Source organism: Eublepharis macularius, chromosome 3, assembly GCF_028583425.1.
Source record: "Eublepharis macularius isolate TG4126 chromosome 3, MPM_Emac_v1.0, whole genome shotgun sequence".
Lineage (NCBI taxonomy): Eukaryota > Metazoa > Chordata > Lepidosauria > Squamata > Eublepharidae > Eublepharis > Eublepharis macularius.
In genome coordinates, this window is record NC_072792.1 from 21,832,580 (window position 1) to 21,853,693 (window position 21,114).

The 21,114-nt window shown below is 42.3% G+C and overlaps 1 protein-coding gene across 3 annotated transcripts in view; it reads left to right on the top strand.

The window, feature by feature from the left end:
• Positions 1 to 21,114, top strand: part of PIBF1 (progesterone immunomodulatory binding factor 1) — a 136,586-nt gene that overhangs the window by 79,444 nt on the left and 36,028 nt on the right. For all 3 annotated transcript variants that reach the window (XM_054974064.1, XM_054974065.1, XM_054974066.1), the window contains 3 exons: positions 3,779 to 3,944; positions 4,956 to 5,106; positions 14,024 to 14,114. In XM_054974064.1, coding sequence (XP_054830039.1) covers positions 3,779 to 3,944; positions 4,956 to 5,106; positions 14,024 to 14,114 — 408 coding nt within the window. The remainder of the gene's footprint in view (positions 1 to 3,778; positions 3,945 to 4,955; positions 5,107 to 14,023; positions 14,115 to 21,114) is intronic.

Sequence of the window (21,114 nt, forward strand, 5' to 3'; positions counted from 1 at the left end):
CCAGAGGCACTTGGCCCTGGGCTCTTAGCCTGTGGCTTGCAGCCTGTGGTCCCGTGTGAGCTGCGCTGGCAAAACCAGCACCTGCCCAGGACACCCTCATGGATCATCACTTGTTTCAAGTTGACTAGTTGTACATTTAGGGTGTATATTTTATTTTGTAAACCAGAGTGCCCAGTGTGAGAGAAAAGCGGGTATAATTTAAATGAATAAATAATGTCAGGATATAGTATCCAGTATTTTAGTCCTGGAGACGCATCTCTAATTTGGAAAGAAAGTAGCGCACCCAGGGCTTTTTTTCAGCTAGAACGCGGTGGAACGGAGTTCCGGAACCTCTTGAAAATGGTCACATGGCTGGTGGCCCCGCCCCCTGATCTCCAGACAGAGGGGAGTTGAGATTGCCTTCCGTGCTGCTGAGTTCCACCACCTCTTTTCCCAGAAAAAAAGCCCTGAGCGCACCTTTTCTCTTTCCTAGTTAGGGAAAAAAGACAGAACCAAATAAGCGACACACTGTACCCATGTTTATAACTGTGTCTTTCCTCATGCATGCAAAGGTACACAATGGAGGCAGGAGGGATGTCTGCTCCAAATTATATAGTTTATATCCAGACTGCTCAATTGATCTTAAAAAATGCTGCTTTTGTTGAAGATAACAGGCATCATTTCAATCAATATTTGAGGAATGGTAGAATAAGATCTAATCTGTTTGAGCAACTGCTGTTTGTATTTTTGTTTTACTTTGAGGGGGAGTTACTGTCACATGAAACTTGGAAGGATTAAAATTAAGGTGTGGATTAAAATTAAGACAGTCTCACTTGAAATGGGCATCAAGATCTACTCAAAATTGTAAAAATGAATTTCAGGAGTAGCAGGAATGATCGCAATCTGTTTACCTATATAACACTGCTGCCTAACTTTGGCAAATTTGGAGAAGAGATCATATTCAAAAGAATTTTATTTATTTACTCAAAACTTAAAATTGGAAAATTATTTTACAAAATCTGTACATTTTATTTTTTTTTAATTCAGTTATTATCCTGTCTTTTTAATTTTGTTTTTAACTGGATCCCCTGATGAAGCAAAGTGGGACTATCAAGTCAACTACCATAGTATTCTAAACTTGATGTTGATAGTGATGTTTAAGTAGAAATTAATTGTCATGCTCATTCTGTTCTAAATATTATCTTACATTAGTTCTGTTAGTTGTCTTTAAGAATTCCTGGTTTCTGAGTCTTTGGGATGTTTTTAACAGACCTGGTATAGTATAACGTCTATAACTTTGGCCTGGTTGGAGTGGGGGAGAGATCTCAGAGGCAAGCAGCTTTGAAGGAGACCCTCTCTAAAAGAGAGAATTTACTTAAACCAAACTGGAAAACACTTATTATGTTTAATTACTGTATGGGAAGCAAAAGAAACATCTGGCAGGAGCTTAGATGTAAATCACTTTTACTGTTTGGATATACAACAAAATTAGATTTTTTTAAAAGTAATATGCTTTAAGAATGTGCAATCTTTTGGTTACTTTACTTTTTGCAAAGAATCGAGCACTGTAAAACAGTCTCTTATTTGTGTTTTTTTTAAAGTACAGAAACAGCATAAAATATTGTTACAGAATCCACAGAAAAAATGCCAGTTACAGTGAAACAACTCTTATGCTATGCCAAGAACTAGAATATTAAGTTATTGAATGAGCAGTAACCTGACAGTGGATTCATATATCCAGATCACATGGTGTTCATTCATTATAAAGCTGTTATAGTCTCCTCCGCTACTGATCCCAGCTGGCTGAAGGGGGAGTGGGCATTACCGCCTGCTCCGCTCCTAATACCAGTTGGATTAAGGCAGGAAGTGGGCATTTCCATCTGTTCTGCTCCTTATACCAGCTGGATGAAGGCAGGGGGAGGGTATTGCCACCTACTCCACTCCTAATACCAGCTGGTTTAAGGCGGGGGTGGGCATTGCTACCTGCGCTGCTCCTTATACCAGCTGGCCTAAGGTGGAGTGTGGGTATTGCCACCTGCTCTGCCCCTAATACCAGCTGGATTAAGGCAGGGTGCAGGCATTGCCACCGGCTCTGCTCCTGACCCCAACTTGCTGAAGAGGGAGTGGTCATTTCCCCCGGCTCTGCTCCTAATATCAGTTGAATTAAGGCAGGGAGTGGGCATTGCCACCATATGCTGCTTCTAATACCAGCTGTGTTAAGGTGTGGGGGTGGGCATTGCCATCTGCTCTTCTCCTGATCCTAACTGGTTCAAAGGGGGGTCAGGCATTGCCACCTGTTCCACTGCTGATACCAGCTGGGTTACCACGGGGGTTAGGCATTGCCACCTGCTCCGCTCCTAATACTAGCTGGGTTAAGGCAGGGGGTGAGCATTACCACCTGCTTTGCTCCTAATACCAGTTGGGTTAAGGTGGGTAGAGGGTATTGCCACCTGCTCCGCTCCTAATACCAAGTGGGTTAAAGTGGGGTGGGTGGGCATCGCCACCTGCTCCGCTCCTAATACCAGCTGGGTGATGGCAGTAGGTGAGCATTGCCATCTGCTCCCATCCTGCTCCCTGTCATGCTTCCCACCATGGCACATTTTCTGGAGGGACATGGTGCCTCCATGTTAGCTCCCTCTGGTGGTGCACCAGGGTATAAAGTGAGTTGTCTGAAACACGCTTACTCAATTATATAGTAAGATAGGATTTGTTCAGGTTCATATACACAGAAGCAACTGACAGATGAAGATTCGTGCACAGTGGTCCTTGCAAAAGTTCAGGCTTGGACATCTTTTGTAACCGTGAATGCTTTTGTTTGAAATGGTTTTCTGTACCTCAGCTTTATGGAGCAGTGCAAAATAAAAATGTACTAGACCAATTCAGGCAACACTTCAGTAACTTCTAGCACCAGTGTCATGTGCTGCACAGTGAAGGACCACATCTGCAACAGGAAAGCATGCCACGCAAACAAGACTTAGGGTCTAAGCCACAACATTTAAATATCTCAATCACAAAACTTGCCAGCAAATGAGATAAGAGTTGATTCTTCCAGATAGGCTGTTTGATGTTTCTAGGGATCTAGAGAAAAACAAAAATTCACAATACATAATTTCATGTGGGTAGAAGAACAAGATTTGAGTCCAGTAGCACCTTAAAGACCAGTGAGATTTTCCAGGGTATAACTTTTCAATACTCAAGCTCCCTTCTCGAACAAATGGAACTTGACTCTCAAAAGCTTATACCCTGGAAAATCATATTGGTCTTTAAAACATAGGCCGTTTCTGCATGCCCTTAAAGGGACAGCCCACTCACCCAGTGCTGGCAGTTTTTCCTCATGAATCCAGACATCTCCATTTGCAAAACGGTTGCTGGCTGTTTAGCTTCCATTTTTTCGACGCCTTTTTTGGGAACACACTTTCCATGGTCCCAGAAAAGGCGCCAAAAAAACAGAAGCCAAACATCCCGCAACCATTTTGCAAATGGAGATGTCACCAGCATTCCATTTGTGTGCCATCTCAGGACATGTGGTAATGGCCTAAATTGCAAACTTGACTAAAGAGTAGCAGCCTGATCCTATGCATCTTTTCTTAGAAGTAAGAACCAATGACTTCATTAGGTCATATTCGCAAGTATGCATGAATAGGACGGATGGACATATGTTTATCACTGTCCTTCAAACTCAACCATCTTTGCTCACAGAAAACCACATCAAAGTACTATGTACTGAATGTACTGAATGTTAGTTACTCAGCTGAATTGAGCTTCCTGTTTTACATCACACCTCCTTGGGCCTTTTCAGATACAGGCAGCTGCAGCTCAGCACAGAAAGCAAAGTGACTGAACTTCTCCATCAGAATAAATTGAAGGCCTTTGAAAGTGAACGCATGCAACTCGTGCAAGAGGAAACCTCTAAGAATCTTTCGCAGTGTCAGCTGGAGTGTGAAAAATACCAACGAAAACTGGAAGTATGTAAAAAAAAAAAGGCTTCAGTCGACTTGCATGGCTCAGCTAGAGAATTACACATCACTTTGTTACAGCCACCAAATTAAGCCCAATGATACCTATGCATCAGTAAGCCTGCATGCACACAAATGCTTCCGTATTGGTACCGTGGGGCTTTTCCTTTTGCAAATAGAATGAGAATCCTTGTGCTTATGGGGAAAACTGGCTGTGTTTGTTGATTTATGAAGAGGAGAATTGAGAGGAAGGAAAATTGAACTGGATCCAACAATCCATGGGTGCCAGGATCGTGGATCTTTCCCACATTACCTTCCACTGATGGATTGTTGGATCTGCCCAGCGCTATAGTTGCCTAAAGAGCAATTTGTTCAGTAGTAGTAGTATGGGAGCAACTTTTCTGTAGCTTCTTTTAACGTTTGTATTCAGAAGCTTTGGTGACAAAGCCAACAACACATGAACGTTCCCCCTTCCTCCATCGAGGCATGTATTTGGATGGTAAAGAACCATCTCATTATAATGTGGTCTAAAAAAATCCACTGCTGATAAAGCTTGGCTTTAAAAAGGCCAACTTTGCTTGCATACATTAGCTTAAAGGAACTAGTGATCGTAATCTTACTCTGTATTGCAATGAGACCATTTTAAGGAAATTCCATTTTTTCCCTGACAGTCTTCTGCTAGTAGCCTTGAGAAATGCACGTAGGACTTTTATGGATCACCAGACTAAGGAATATGGTTGTTACCTTTGTAACTGAATTCAATTTATTCATCATCATCCTTTATTACGAACAAAGATCAGCCAACTAATTCAACTTATTGTCCTGGGATTTGAACATCATGAAGCAAATTTTCATTTAATAACAGCTTTTAACAGAGCACAGGATTTATAGCCTAAATTATGTCAAATAGATATTTAAATAAGCTTACCAATGTTTGACCTGAATGTACTTTTGCATCCTTCAGGAGTAATTTATAGACCTGTGTTTAATTAACTTTTTCTTTCATTTCCATCTCCGTAGGTCTTAACCAAAGAATTTTATAATCTTGAAGCAGTCAATAAGAAACAGATTTTAGAACTTCAGTCACAAAATTCTGACTACCAGGCAAGGCTCAACACATATGAAAAAATGGAAAAAGAGCTGGATGAGATAATAATGCAAACTGCAGAACGTAAGCCATCCTATGTTAACTCTGTTTTGGGGACTTGTAAGTCAGTATTTCCAGTTTAAAAATATATTTGAAAAATACCTTATTAGTATTTCTCTCGTATATTCAAGAATCTGAATGTATATCTCAGATTCTAGGATATACCAGTATTCTAATCCTGATTATTCCTGAAAATATTCAGAAATAACTGGGACTGGCATTTTAAAAGACGCGACAGCTTGAAATTCTTGCTTTGGAGGGTTTCCTGGGCGCAAAAGGGAGGAGGGAGGGAGAGAGGCAAGCCTCACAGGCAAATGGCATCACATGTTAGAGGGAGTTCAGCTGTCTGTCTAGTCACCACAATTCTCATAGGCCACAGAAACATCCTGGCAAGATTGTTTGGAGTATGTGCTTTTCTCTCTGTGTCTCTACTGCCTGCTGAAAGGTTGGTTCTGCTGGGATTCTCTGGTTCTGTTAGGCTTTGTTGGTTCTTTTTTGCATTGGGAAGCTTTTGGTCAGTGGTTGCTCTTGTGTGTTTGACTAAGGCTTCTGTGCCCTGGAGAAAGCATTAGGATTTTCCCCATAGGAAACAAGGAAGAGTAGCTGGGGGCACCTTGTTCAGGGCCCTATCATAGAATTGGACTCCTTGAACCAATCTTCTTAAAACTTGATGGTATCCTTAGTGGACATGCAGCCCTCACTCTGCTGCAGTTTTGGTGTCATACGCTTCCAAAACTCCAGACTCCTGAAAAGTTTCTCTCCCGTAAGGAATAATGAACCTACAGTCAAACTAGACGAGACACCAGACAGGTGTCTCGTTTGACTGCTGTGTTTGCTTTGTCCGCCCTGCTCCTGCCAATAACCCAGGCACTGGATGAGCGAGCGAGATGGGTGGGTGGGAAAGGTGAGCGCTGTGGCTGTTCCCTCTGGGCTTCTTCTCCAGCAGCAGAGAGCAGCGTTTGGCTGTTGCTGCCGAGGAGGAGCCAGCCGGTGTCGCCCCCCCCCCTCCACAGCTGACGTCTGGCGGGCTGACCCACTGCCCCATTCTCCACCTCTCCTGGACCCGCATGGTGTGCTGCCTCGCCCGCCCCGCATCTGCTTTGGCTGGCCCCAGCACCCTCCCAGAAGTGCACTCTCCCAGCCCGGGATGGGATGGGGGGCCATGTGGGGCCGCTGCACCTTCCTGGGTGTAAGGCGTTGGGCATCCTTTTTCCACCGGGCCGGCAGCAGCAGTCAGACGAGAAGCCTCACTACATTTCCCGTCAAAACCTGCAGGAAACTGACATGTGCCATTTTCGTGTCTGGCATCTCATCTAGTTTGACTGCCAGTTAATTTCAGAATCCACACACCCCATGCCCCACCCCACAAAAAAACAGACACAAATACCAGACTGGTATGGGAGGACCCAAATATAGGGAATACCAATATTTATGGCCTTCCTGATACCCAGATTTGAAAAATACCCCTTTTTTTTTTAGTCCGTGCCCCTACATTGTTTTGTTTCTTGTGTTACTGTGTTGGAATGTATTTAAAACCAAATTAATAATCAGATTTTATGTATTAGAGTATAGAAATTTGGAGTAAGCATTCAACATGTAACACTTCTATTATAAAATTAACATTGTATCTATTTTATCATGCCTTAATTTGCAGCCAAGGTATTAATTGTATTTTGATTACTTGCTAAAACCACTCTATACACTTAATATTTACTGACTAGAATCCCTCAGGAGTCATGCCTTTCAAATCCATATGCAGAAGTTTTTATTCCCTCATCATATTTACGTGGCAGGTTTGGCATGGAAGCTGTTAAACAGAAAAACAACAGAAGAGACCAAGTTGTACATAACTTAATTTCTCCTCATAACAATTTGCCATGTTTTGAGTAAGAGCAATCTGCAATAGAAATGGATTTCTACTTGTGGATCTCCATTATTTTTATCTCGTAGTCTTGACCTTGAGTTTATAATTCTGGCTCCTCCTTTTCCTGTCATGTGACCATGATGTCACCTGATTGCAGTTCAGTGGGTCCCACGTTTCTTGAGAATCAGAATTGGTTCCCAAGTCTGGAAAGGTTGAAGTCTGCTTTTATTTAGCAAGAGGCTCTAAATTTTGTATATTATGTGTACCCCACCTCTCCATATATCTGCTTGAGGCAGATCTAAATGTATGCTGCAAAAGTCATCACTAACATTCCAGTCCTCAAATTTTTCCCGCAGACCTTTCATGCCCCACACTCCCCAAACCTTATTGTTTTCTCCTTCATGTTGTCCCACTTAGATGGGGAAGCATAATACATTATACACCAGTACACCATCATTTGATCTTAGCTAAGTGGTGGACCGTGTTGTTCACCTTTTGAAATATTTAAAAACAGGCTTCTGGTCTTTTTGGAAATATATGAGGAAAAGAGCTTCTCTGCACAATCAGCACATTAACGGTCTGTCTCTGTATTGGATTGTGGCACCTCTGTTGCCATAAAAATCTTGCTTTTTGCAGTCCTCCAAAAAACATAACTCTATGAATCTGTATAACAATTTTAATATGAATTGTTCACGTAGGTGTCACATAAAAACTCCAGCCTGCTTTAGAAGCAACCGTTTTAGAATGCTGAGATTGCTGTAACCTCTTCTGGTTTGAAATCTTAAGGGAAATGATTTGCTGTTCACAGGGCATGTCTTGACTTCTTTCCCTTTTTTTCAGAAGCAAAATATGCCTTTCTGTGTGTTTGTCCCTGATCTGGCATTAGCTGTGTTTGTTTTTGGATTGTAAGTCTGAGCATAAGAAAATTATTCTGATTAGGCTGAAGGCTGCTCATAGTGATATTTCCAGGGAAGCTGTCTGCCTCGTCAATCACAGATAGTGAAGGTGTTACTGGGTAGATAATTTATGAGGAGGGCCTTGAGGGCCTTCAATAGACTCCCAGGCTGTCTCACTGGATGAAGTTGCTGCTTTCAGTGCTTTTAATAGTAGCTTGACACACAAATGTAGCAGGTGAAGCATATCAGGTAGGGCAATGAGAGAAACAACATAGTGGAATGGATAAAAGGGAAGGCTTTGGACCAAGGAGATCTGGGACAAATTCCTGCTGACTTGGAACCTGCCCTAGTTCACTGCTGTCACCTAATCTACCTCACAGGGTTGTTGTAAGGTTAAAACAGGGGAATCTACATGTATGCAGCCTGGACCACCTTGGAGGAAGGAGGGAATGTAAATATCGGCCCTGAAGTGTGCCACGTAAATTATCTGCCTGGTAACAACTTCACTGCCCATAATTGACTAGGCAGATCATGTGATACCAGAACATAACATTAAATGGAAGCTGCTAGCCAGTTGTGCAACCAGTAATTGTGTCCTTGGTATGGTGAAAGTCCCAGCTCTTCCCACCCCAGAAACATCAGGAATTTTTATGAGCAGTCCATCCCTTCATCGTAGAAACATGACTGGCTATTCAGGAAGCTTCCCATTATTGTTTTGTTGATCTAAGGACCACTAAGGAAAAGTGACTTTTTATAGTAACTATCTGTTAAATATTTATTTTAAGATCCCTGTAGTGCCTATATTCTAAATTAACAATAGCTTCAAACACGTCTAGGCAATAATATATTAATAGTGGTGGCAATAAACCAAAAAGGACCATCTAATTTGCAACAAAATACTTGGATGTTCAGAGTCCTCTTTATAGTTCCGGTTCATGGATTTCCACACCAATATCTTCCATTCTTATCAGAACATTTACAACTAACACCTTGAAATATTAAAAGCACCTAGTTGGTTCTCTTACATTTTCTGCTAAAGCATTTTGTTCTACAGTAACATAAAAGGGGGGAAACATACAAAGAGGATATTATACCTTATTTGGAAAATTGTCGTTGTCTTTGGGTTCATTAGGACCCATTGCTTCTCATACTGAAGGTTTAGGGCTGGAGGAATGGGACAGGCAGCGTGGTTGCACTTTTCTATAGGTCATTCACTTCTACTGTCTGTATTCCATTCTCACAGACCAACGGGCCATAAGCAGGCAGATTCAGTAATTCAAAGGTACAAAATAATACAGTTCAATAAAGTAATTGACCAAATAACCAAAAATACAAGTATAAAATGTGTCATTAGGGGAAAAAATCATTAAAAACTATAGATAGAAATTTTGCCACAGCAAGAGTTACACTTGAGTCAATATCAGCTAAAAGCTTTGTAACTACTACTTGTTTCAAACCACTTCCCCATTTCTGAATGTATACTGAGATCCGTTTATCTCTGGCAAGTTCATGCTTCTTACGGTCAGTAAAATGGTGCCAAATGGTATCTAGATTCCCTGATTTACAGTCACCAAATTGTTCAGAAAAGGGATTCCCTAAGAACCTGCCTATTAATTCCCCTAGCAGCAAAACATTTGATCTCGCCTTAGTGAACAGTTTTCTGTATTTGGGGACAGTTAAGAATTTTCAGTATGCCGGTAAGATCTTTGGAAGAAGGAGACCCAGATAGTACAAGAGCATACCCTTCGTGCTATACAGCTGGTGCTCCATTTATTGAAGTGTGACATTTTGGATTTAATCAGTTTACATGTGAAGGAATATTCCATTTATTTTAAGGTCATTAGTATTGCCGTTCCTATATTGAAGCTGAGAAATCTGGCTTGCTTAGGGCCGCCCAGCAAGTGCATGACTGAGGCAAGATGTAAATCAGCCCATTCCTACCCTTTACTGTGTTTTAGCAGATGTGTGCGTGTGTGGTGCCTCAAATCAGAGTTGACTTATGGTGACCCCTGGTGGGGTTTTCATGGCAAGAAACTATCAGAAGTGGTTTGCCATTGCCTGCCTCTGCAACCCTAGTCTTCGTTGGAGGTCTCCCATCTAAGTACTAACCAAGGCCAACCCCGCTTAGCTTCTGAGATCTGATGAGATCAGGCTCACTTGGGCTATCCAGGTCAGGGCTCTTTAGTAGATTCAGCAATAGTATTTCATTCAAAAGAATCAATCCTAATCATAGTAGATACTGCAATAGTATTTCATTCAAAAGAATAAATCCTAATCAGACATCTAAATCTATACATGGGCCACCATGCAGATCAAAAAACGCAGAGTATGGGGCCAGGTACAGATAGTATATAGACCAGGGGGACCCGGGCAGGCAGACCAAGGTAGCAACACTGCAAGAGGGTGGGAGGAGGGCAGGGAAGGAGGAACAGGAGCAGGAGCCAAGCGAGTGGAGGAGGTAGTGGCTCTGTAAGCAGACGGGCAGGAGAAGGGGGGCAGTGGGAGCTGCCGCCAAGCAGTAGGGAGGGGATTCCTTATACAAGTTTTGTGGGGCTCCTGCTTGTGCAGTCCTTGTTAGTGTATGTGGTGCTGCAACTTCAAAAAGAGGGGGAAGCCCCCGTCCCAAACAGTTTGCAACAATTTACGTTTTGACAGCAAGGATGACAGGTGAGGAATGGGAGAGGCAAGAATAAAAATAGTCCAGCGTGAAACACCAAAAGGGTAGGTTAAAGGCGTCACAGAAAAGGTGGGGTTCCGAGGGAGAGCTCTGTAGATGAGCTTCTGGGTTGAGGATGAATTCCTGCTTCCAGTTGCAATGATCATAGATAAGATCTTTTGACTCTGATAATCAATCAGATGCACATGTTTCCTTGTGCTCATCAAGAACAATAAATCCATAATTCTACCTCCTCTTCTCCCTTGTCTTTTGATTGAAAATATTTAGCTATTTCTTCAAATTGCTTATTATCTGAGCTGGTTTGCTTCTTTTTTAATTTCATGTTTGAAATCATATAGAAGTAGTAATTGTTTTATGTTTTGATCGTGTTTTCTCTAGCACTTTCAGGGAATATATAGGCTTTTTTGCATTCAAATTTGAGTGACTGTTGCCAAAAATATTCTGTCCTGTACATTCTGTGCTCATAATTATTCTCCTTACCATGTATAATTATGCTGTTGCATTTGCTGCCAGGAAAAAAAAAGAACATTCACTTCTTGGGCTAAATAGCCCTTGTTTACTCCTCTATATCACAAATGGGGAGGGGGCATATTTTATGTATTTTACTGCTGAAAAGCCCTTTAAAAGGGATGAGTGCCAATGGTCTTTTGAAATGACATGAGTAATACTGCTGAGTCTTCCATCCAGCCAGCCTGTTCTTATTGTTTGCATATGATTACAAGAGGCAGGATCTTGCTTGTCTTATGTGGAGGGCAGGATGTAGAAGCTCCTTTCTTGAGATCAGAGTAGACTGTCTTACTCGCTAAGGCCTCCCTCTTTTGCCACTGAGTTTGGCTGGCTATTCCTCACTCCATTCTTGGCTTCCCACCCTCCACAGCCTCCTGCTGAAGCCAGTGGCCCAAACCAAACTGCGCATACAGCATATTCCAGCTCCTGGTAGAATTAACCTATATTTAACAATCGGTACGAATCTTCTAATTTGATACTATGTCAGATTATACTGGATAGAAACAAATAATCATGTATCATTCAATATATATACGTTCCAGACCCTTGCCTGTAGTTTAGGTTTCTGGAGTTTGCACAGGTTTTGGGAAATGAATAAGACATGTGTTGAGCTCGTTTTCTCAGGAAGGAATTAGGGCCTGTGGGCAACAGGGGGTGTACTGAATGGGCTGGCTCCAGAGGTACGAAAATGCCTCTGGTGCTGGAGAGAAATTACCCTCCAATAATAGCTAGCAAATGCTTCTTTAAGCAACTTGCTCCAAGAAGAAAAGTTGCTCGTTGGGGAGGAAATGGGGGTGGATCACTTTTGCATGCCCAGCCCGCCGCAGGGAGAAATGAATTGGAACACTTCTTCTTGTCCAGTCTTTAGTGCATGTTGAAGCAGGTCTTTTCATGAGTGTAACGGAGAGACTGCGCAGATCTCTGTGTAAGTGTTCATAAACTGGAATGTATATATGTGAAAGGAACAGACCCAAAGTTTGTGTGTTTGTGGTGTGGGGGAAACGACATGCATCCATATGAGGTGCTCATTTTGTTTTTGTACAGCTCTTTGGTCAATTTAAAGTTGGCACTGTGACCCCAAGACCAGCAGTGAACTTCTTGTTAGCGGCCTCGCTGAGTATCCTTTCCTGTGTAATGACTCCCCATGTGTTCTTTAATTTGCACACACTCATGCATTCCCAATTGCCCAAACATATATGGACTTCTAATTGGCCACCCTATTTAATTTCAGGCTGTTGACTCCCTGCTTGTTCACTCAGCCACATGCCAGCCATCCTTTTGTAGCATGATGCAGGCAAGGAGACAACACATGGCAGGATTTTTAACATAAGGCTGTATTCTTCTGCCCTTCTTACAGCCTCTGTTCTGTTTCCCCCTCCACCTTTCTTTTTCTTCTCCTCTTCTTCCCTTTCAGCCTGTAGGGATCTAATCTACCCAGCAACAGACTGTGGTATCCCCAGGGCTTTTTTTCAGCTGGAACGCAGTGGAATGGAGTGGAACGGAGTTCCGGCACCTCTTGAAAATGGTCACATGGCCAGTGGCACCACCCCCTGATGTCCAGACAGAGGGGAGTTTAGATTGCCCTCCACGCCGCATGGCGTGGAGGGCAATCTAAACTCCCCTCTGTCTGGAGATCAGGGGTCGGGGCCACCGGGCATGTGACCATTTTCGCCAAGGGCGATTTAAACTTTAAAAGACTCCCCCCTTGCTCCAGCTGATCCAAAGTGATGTCATTGTGCAGTCCTGAGTTCCACCACTGAGTCCCACCACATCTTTTCCCAGAAAAAAAAGCCCTGGGTATCCCAAATAGATTTCCCCAACATAGTGAGTGGCCTGTGGGTGCCCATGGTGCCCACCAAGCATTTTTAGAAAGTGAGTGGGGCTTTTGCCATTGGAGATCTGGTTGGCCATGCAGATTTTTTAAAGACGTTGATTTGGCAGCAGGTGCCACCACAGCACAAGGCTCTTCACTGAATAACTGAGAGTTTGCAAGAAAAATTTCCTTAAAATGTGTTCATTTTTAAAAGCATCCTGTTAAACAGAGCTTCTGCCTTAAACACTAAAGAGTATTAGTTATGCATGACCTCACTTCCTGATATTTTGGGGTTGTCTCCACCTGTTGTGGCAGCCATTTTGTGGCTGCACCCACCACCTTGTGTCAGAATTCCAAATTTGCCCTCAGGCCGAAAAAGGTTGGGACATCTGCACTAATGGGACAACATCAACAATGAAATAAACTACAACTGTTAAAACACAACGGGTCTGTTGTTCGGGGGGCCCTTTGCATACTCTTCCGTCTTCCTTGCTATCTGTTGCACACATTGAGTATAGTTTCAGGTGGGCAGCCATGCTGGTCTGCAGTAGAAGAAGAAGATCTGGGTCTAATAGCACCTTAAAAACTAGATTTCCAAGTGATGAGCTTTTGAGTGTCTAAGCCCCATTTGTCAAATACAAGGAGTAGAAAAAGGCTTTGAATTTGACAAAGGGAGCTTTGACTCTCAAGAGCTCGTACCTTGAAAAGCTAGTTGGTCTTTGAGGTGCTATTGGAACCAGATCTTACCCATTGGCAGAAATATATAAAAAGGAAAATGCTGATGGAAAAACTAAACTTTACCGCTCCAGGTTGGGAAATTCCTGGCAGTTTGAGGGGGGGGGGGGTGGACCCTAGGGAAAGCAGAGATAAAGGAAGAGATGGAGATCAGCAGGGTATAATACCCTAGAGTCCGCCCACCAAATCAGCTATTTTCTCCAAGGGACTTGATCTCTCTGGTTTGGAGATGATGAGTTTTAATTCTGGGAGAATGCCAGGACCCACTTGGGGTTGGCAACCTGTCTACTGAGTACCAAATATTTTTGCGACTGTAACTATGCAATCCCATGTTCGCAAAATGATTGTTACCCTATTTGTGCCATATATGCTTGTGTAGAATGTATAAATGAAATTGTTTAGACTAGATATGAAAAATGTTCTTCTGTGGGTCTGCTTTGTTTTCATAGTGGAAGATGAAGATGAAGCAGAGCGAGTTCTGTTCTCCTATGGATATGGAGCTAATGTTCCTACTACAGCCAAAAGACGGCTGAAACAAAGGTAAAAACAGTGTCAGCATGTAAACGTGTTCTTTTATGTTGCTTTCCTTTCCTATAGAGCTGCTGTAGCGTAGTGGTTAAGTGCCTGGGCTATGAATCAGCACTCTGCTAGTTTGACTCACACTACCTCCATGAGCTCAGCAGGTGGCCTTGGATAAGCCACTCCTCTCAGCCCCAGCTCTTCAGCTGTCCTGTGGGGATAAGAACAACATGGACTTTGTTCACTGCTCTGAGTGTGGTTCTAATCTGTCCAGAAGGGCAGTATATAAGCACACTGTTGTTGCTGTTAATTAAGACTTTGAACTATTGGATGGGGGTGTCTGAAAATCCATGGAGATTCTTGCCATGGAGTGGTGGCAGCCTTGGGCACTCGAGGCTGGATCCAAAGGTAGGTTTGTGCTTACGGAATGTCCCTCCCCTCCACGACCCCGTCCTTTGCAGCCCACTGAGCTTCACATAGTGAAGATAGCTCTAAATAGATAGAGTCATTCTTAGGCCGAGTGTGCACATTTAGCGGCATAAGGTGGAAGAGTGGGCTGTACCATTTCAGGCTGCAGGTAAGAACATGCTTATCATTTCCCAGAGTGAAAACATGCCGCAAACAAGTTGAGTACATCAGGGAGAAAGGTTCTAACCTAGCCTTTCACATGTAGTGCTAGTTTTGTGCTTGCTGGGAATGATCAAAGTAGGACAACTCGGAAAGTTATAATACCACCCCGCTACTTAAAATGACATGGTATCACAAGGGACACTTTTACCTTGCTATCATCTTATTCTGCAGCATGCTTAGACCAGGCCTTTATTCAAACAAGTTCTGTGATTAAGTGGGTTTGTGCTTGTGTGTATTTTTCAATTATTCAGATTTACACAGATAGTTTAGTGTACATTTTCCAATTAGAATGACAACAATGGCATCATTGAAATAGCAAATGTGATACGACTTTGAAACTTTGTTTTTCTAACAAAATAAATCTGTTTCAAGAAGATAAAACATTTTGATATTAATTTTGTTTCAAAATTGTCTTTTAAGAGAGAAAACACCGTATAAAAGTTATGACCATAGTTTGTAATAAACCACATCGGGATTGCTTTGTACCCCACAGAACATAATATAACTGGATTGTTAAATGTTTTGTGAAAAATTCAAATAACAAAGTATTGTTTCATAGATTTGGAGAGTTCATTCAGTTTATTTTGTAACTAAGCTTAATTGTGGGCTTATTCTGTCTGGAATGAAGCTGATATTGTTATGCTGTCTCATAAAGCATTCTAACAATTGCTGTGGATTTTCCCATGCGCTGTATCTCTCTCTCTCTTGTTGCCAGTAGCTTCAGAGCCTGAACACCACTAATGCGTGGGACTTTTCCAGCAATATCCAGATCATATCATTCTCGTTCATTATCAGTAGGTGTTACAATTTGAGATCTGCCTTTCTTATCTTCCCTCTCACTTTCTGCCTTTTATTTCTTATCTCTTACCCTCGGGTAATCCTCTGCCCTCTTCTCCCTCTCCTTCCCTTACAATGGGAAATTTTTCTATTCCTGATTTTTCTGTATATCTCTTTGAACTCTCCCTAATTCACTGACATCTTTAAAAGTTTGTTTGAAAGAGGAAACAATTATGAACCTAAACACACAAAGTTACAGTACAGTCCTAAGCAAAGGTACTCCAGTCTAAGCACATTGAAATCAACTCTACTTAGGCTTGCACTGTTAGTGCTCGAAAGAACAAAAAGTAACCAGCTTATGAATAACCATACCTATGCTTGAAAGTACAATGCAAACTATAAATTCAAAAATAGAATTGAATATGTAGGTAGTTTATAAGGGCCGTTTTCGCATGGCTTACCTCAACCCAGAACGCTGCGCAACATGCCGAAAAAACCGCGGAAGATCGCGTTTTCTCGCGCAAGTTTTGTGCGATGTTGCACAACATAGTGCAAAACTCGCGTGAGAAAACACAATCTTCCGCGGTTTTTTCGGCATGTTGCGCAGCGTTCCGGGTCGAAGTAAGCTTTGCGGAAACGGCCCAGGATTGCTTATAAATGTATTAATGTAGCAATATTGCACAGGTAAAAGAAATAATACTACATGCTGGCTTGTTGCTTACGTTGGAACGTATTGTTATCAAACTCAAATTAATAATCACAAAGATCATTTTGAATATATAGAAATGTCTGTCAGGTGGTATTTTGAATCCCAGTGAACAAATACAATACAGTCCATTACTGCTACATTTTCACAGAAAATCGGAAATCTACATAGATCAGAAACTGCAGTTCAGTTTGAATACCATGCATCATATGTACCCTCCCCCTTTAATAGCAGAGAGGTGAAATGCTCAGAATGTTAAGGAAATTCTAAAGCCTTGGTGGGGGACATCTTTGTCTGGGGGGAAACTGTAATTTGCAGGGAAATTGAAACATATATGCAAACGTTACTTTTTACCAAGCCTGAACTTATTTTGTTGAATTAACTACATAAAAATCCATCATTTAAAACTAAGTAAATAAAATTATACTGTTCGGCATATTCATGAAATTTAAAAGTATAAATGCCTGTATAAATGAACAACAATCATTTACTTGAAGATGTGTTGTATATGCCTACAGTATACATAGAAATCATAATTATCTAATTGTCTTACTTAAAATCTTCATAGTACACATTTTGATTCAGTAAAACATTTGTATAAAGCATTTCACTCATTCCATAGCAAAAAATATATCATGAGATTTTTTCTTCAGTGCTTCTCAAAATTTCCCACTTTTTCCATTGGAAAAATGGAAGGAAAAGGCCATTGGGGAAAAGAAAACACCCTGATTTTTTTTTCTGGATTGTTTTCTCTCAGACCTTCCTATCGAGGGCTGTGCATGGGCGGGGAGATTTGGTATTCCCACTTCGGGTTTACCCGGGAATACCGAAGCTAACCGAATCGGGTCCACTTCAGGTATCTTTACCCGAAGTGAAACCCAAATAGCACAGCCCTATTCCTATCTAAGCTGGAAAAAGGAGTAAGACAGGGCTGCCTACTAATTCACTTGCTGTTTAAACTATATTTATTCTCTGTAACTTTACAGCCTACAAGTCATATGTTGGAGTATTTTGTGAGTGATTTATTACTGCACAGATAAATATGACTAAATCAAATGTGCACTTTTTAAATCTTACCTGACAGTAAGATCTTTAGTTTCTGCTGTTCTGAAATATTCTGTAGCCAATCAGTCCAAGGAGTAATATATTGGTTCTGAAGTAGAAACAACTGAAAAGGATATGGGCAGTTGAGTCAACTTGATCTTTACAATATGTATAGTAGCGTTTTTCAGAGAGGATTCTACTAAAATGGCCCTTCATCTCAGCAGGAGGTAATGCATACATTGCATAACAGGAAAGAGCAATGATACTTTGGAACTGTTAGATAAAAAATGGATTTAGACAGCTCAAACATTTTCTGATAAAATAATTGGAAGTAAATAGGGGAGCATTTCTAATCTTCTTGAAGTTTTAACAAACCTCAATCTTTTTTAAGTAATTGATTTCATGCATTAACAGGAATTTTTTTCAGTGAGCCCTTGAAATCAAGTTCAGATTTGTAATAATAATAATAGCAGCAACAACATTTGATTTATAGACCGCCCTTCAGGATGACTTTACACCCACTCAGAGCGGTTTTCAAAGTATGTTATTATCATCCCCATAACAAAACACCCTGTAAGGTGGGTGGGGCTGAGAGAGCTCCAGAGAACTGTGACTAGCACAAAGTCACCCAGCTGGCTTCAAGTGGAGGAGTGAGGAATCAAACCTGGTTCTCCAGATTAGAGTCCTGCCGCTTTTAAGCACTACACCAAACTGGCAAGCTTTAAACCAATTGGGCTGAGCCAAGTTTCCAACCAGGAGTCAGCTGTTACTAATTGCAGCGAGGATGGTAGAGGATTGGATTCATGAAGTGATAATCTGAACTTGATAGCATGATACCATGCTATTGTTGAAATCTGAGGGAGTCCAAGTTCTGGCCACACCACACCACAGCCTTGCCTTGCCCCCTCCCTGTCTGCAGCCCAATATGGAAATCGGTTTTTTGGTGGCCAGGAGGATGCAGAAGATGGGGGACAAGATGGGGAAAGAGCTCCATTTGCAGTTCCTTGGATCCAACCATAACAGCATGGAATGGCATACATGTGCTTTTGTGGACTAGAGCCCACTTCCTCGGAAACACAAATTATGTATTCTATTGACAAAAGAGGGAGAAAGAGGCCATTTTACCCGATTTCCCTTGACTGCTGCAGCCTTTCTTCCTGTGATACATTGTGCTTTTAAGGCTGTGCTGATCCTTGGAAAAGAATTTCAGAATAAATGGCAGGCTGCTAGTGGAAGGTGGGGAAAAATTCCAAGCCCTTCTATGAGTTTTTCTACTGGGTGCAACAGTAGTTATTTATTTGCTTCATTTTTACCTTGCCTTTCTCCCCAATGGGGACTCAAATTCTATGTGTACCAATCCGAATGCCAAACATTTTTAGCTACAAACTCTAATTTGAAATCACGTTTAGAATGAAGATTGCACTCTGGTTTGAGATAATTATAATTAGTATTAAGATCAGTGCACACATTAACACTAATCATTGTTAGCTCTGAAAAGAGAGGGCATGAGGACTTGAAGGAAAAGAAAATCAGATCACAAACGGTAGGTGGCTTAAGACCCTGGGGCACTCTGATCACCTAACCATTGTTGGTTGGCAGGTTAGAGAAAGATTACTCCTAGGCTGAGGGAGAACTGCGTCTTAAATACTCTTGCAAAGAGGTGGCATGCAAGCCCTGCCCTTCCAGGCATAATTGATTGGTTCTTAAAGGTGCCACACTTCAGTGTGGGTGGAGTGGGTCATGGCTTCATGTGGCTTGAGGGGAGAGACCTCAAGATGCAGTAGTGGGATCTGGAGTAGAGGGTTCAGGGTCCAAGTCAGATGGTAGGACTGTATCCCAGGAGGGAGGGGTTCACTCAGATTCCCAGGGCTCCTCTTTCATATCAGAGGGAGTTCCTGGAGGCATCTCAACTGCCTCCTTGTGTTGTGGATCCTGGTGTTCAGCCATTCCTCATTTGAGTCTTTGGTCTCTTTGCTTGATGAGAAGTCCACACGTCTGTCCTTGACATACAAGGAATTGTACAGCATCCCAAGAATACAATGACTTTGGAGTGTTTGTGCCACAAATGCTGAATTTACACAAGCTGTCTTTTGCAACTACAATTTAATAACCTTACCCATCAATTAAAACCGTTTGGTTAAAGAGTATCAGCAGATAATAAGTCTGGAATGAGCCTCACAAACAAGATACAGATGTTTGCCCAAGGCAGTGCATCTTTTCTGAACCTACCTCCAGGGCTGGGAAACTTCCACTCCGGTCATCCAACTCAGGGGAACAGCCACCTTTTATAATTAAAGAGCCAAGCTACATCAATTTTCAGAGCAAGAGATCAACAAAGAGCCACTATAAGAAAGTCCATTTACATAACTGAGCATATGTGTGTGTGTGTGTTATGTGCCGTCAAGTCGCCTATGACCTATGGTGACCCTATGAATGAAAGACCTCCAAAACGTCCTGTCATTAACAGACTTGCCCAGATCCTGAAAACTAGAAGATGTGACTTTTATTGAGTCAAACCATCTCGTTTTAGGTCTTGCTCTTTCCCTACTACCTTCCACTTTTCCTAGCATTATTGACTTTTACAGAGACTTTTGTCTTCTCATGATATTACCAAAGACTTCTCCTACTATATAAAAGGCTAAGCGTATTCAAGACAACACACTTCCTACCCTGCTGTGCGATCAAAGGGCGTTGTTGTGGAGGAAAGCCCAGATGAGGCAGCCAGACCTCCAGAGAGTGAGCCACTGCAGGAAGCCCAGGCTGGGATCACGCATAGAACAGGAAGCAGTGCCTTCCCACCGCCTTCACCGAGCTGGGCTCAGGAGGTGAGCAGGTGGCAATGCCTGCCCCCTGCCTTCACTCAGCTGGGATCAGGAGCAGAGCAGGTGGCAATGCTGGCCCTCCACTTTCACCCAGCCAGGATCAGGAGCGGAGCAGGTGGTAATGCCCCCTCCCCCTGCCTTCACCAGCTGTGATCTGGAGTGAAGCAGGGGGCAATACCCATCCTCCACCTTTACCCAGCTGGGATCAGGAATGGAGTAGGTGGCAATGCCCACCCTCTGCCTTCATCCAGCTGGGATCAGGAGCAGAGCAGGTGGCAATGCCCACCCCTCATCTTCACCCAGCTGGGATCAGAGCAGAGCAGGTGGCAATACCCTCCTGCCTTCACCCAACTGGGATCAGAAGTGAAGCAGGTGGCAATGCCCGCCTCCTGCCTTCACCCAGCTGGGATCAGGAGGGGAGCAGTTGGCAATGCCCGCTCCATGCCTTCACCCAGCTGGGTTCAGGAGCAGAGCTGGTGGCAATGCCCAACCCCTGCCTTCACCCAGCTGGAATTACAAGCAAGAACCCGGGTGGATAACCACGTCTAAGGAAACAAACAACATATACCATTAAAGACTCTTCAAAATTACATTATGTGAAATATTCTTAAAGTGGCGCGGCGCATATAAGACAATAAATATTTTTACAATTTTATACTTAATTCACACCAATTTACAAAGTGACTATAAGACACAAAGTCCGACCAATAATGGGAGTAGGATTGGCTCCCACAAGTGCTGAAAGTTCAATAGGGGATTGCCAATCAAGTCCATGCTGAAATGTGCAAATAGTTGCTGTTTGATTGTAGATATTTATGTTGTAGTTTTCATATCTCTTGACAGATGGAACTGTCAGACTATGGAATCCCTGTTATCTAGAGTTCGTCTCCCCCTTCTGCAAGAAGCACACGTTTCTTGATTTCAAAAGGTTTATTGAAAGACTAAGCTCTGATACAAGTGTCCATATTTCAAGGCCTAAAGAAGACTTGACTGAACCAAGGCATTGTTGAGAATGAGATACTAAACGAAACTAGCAATACAT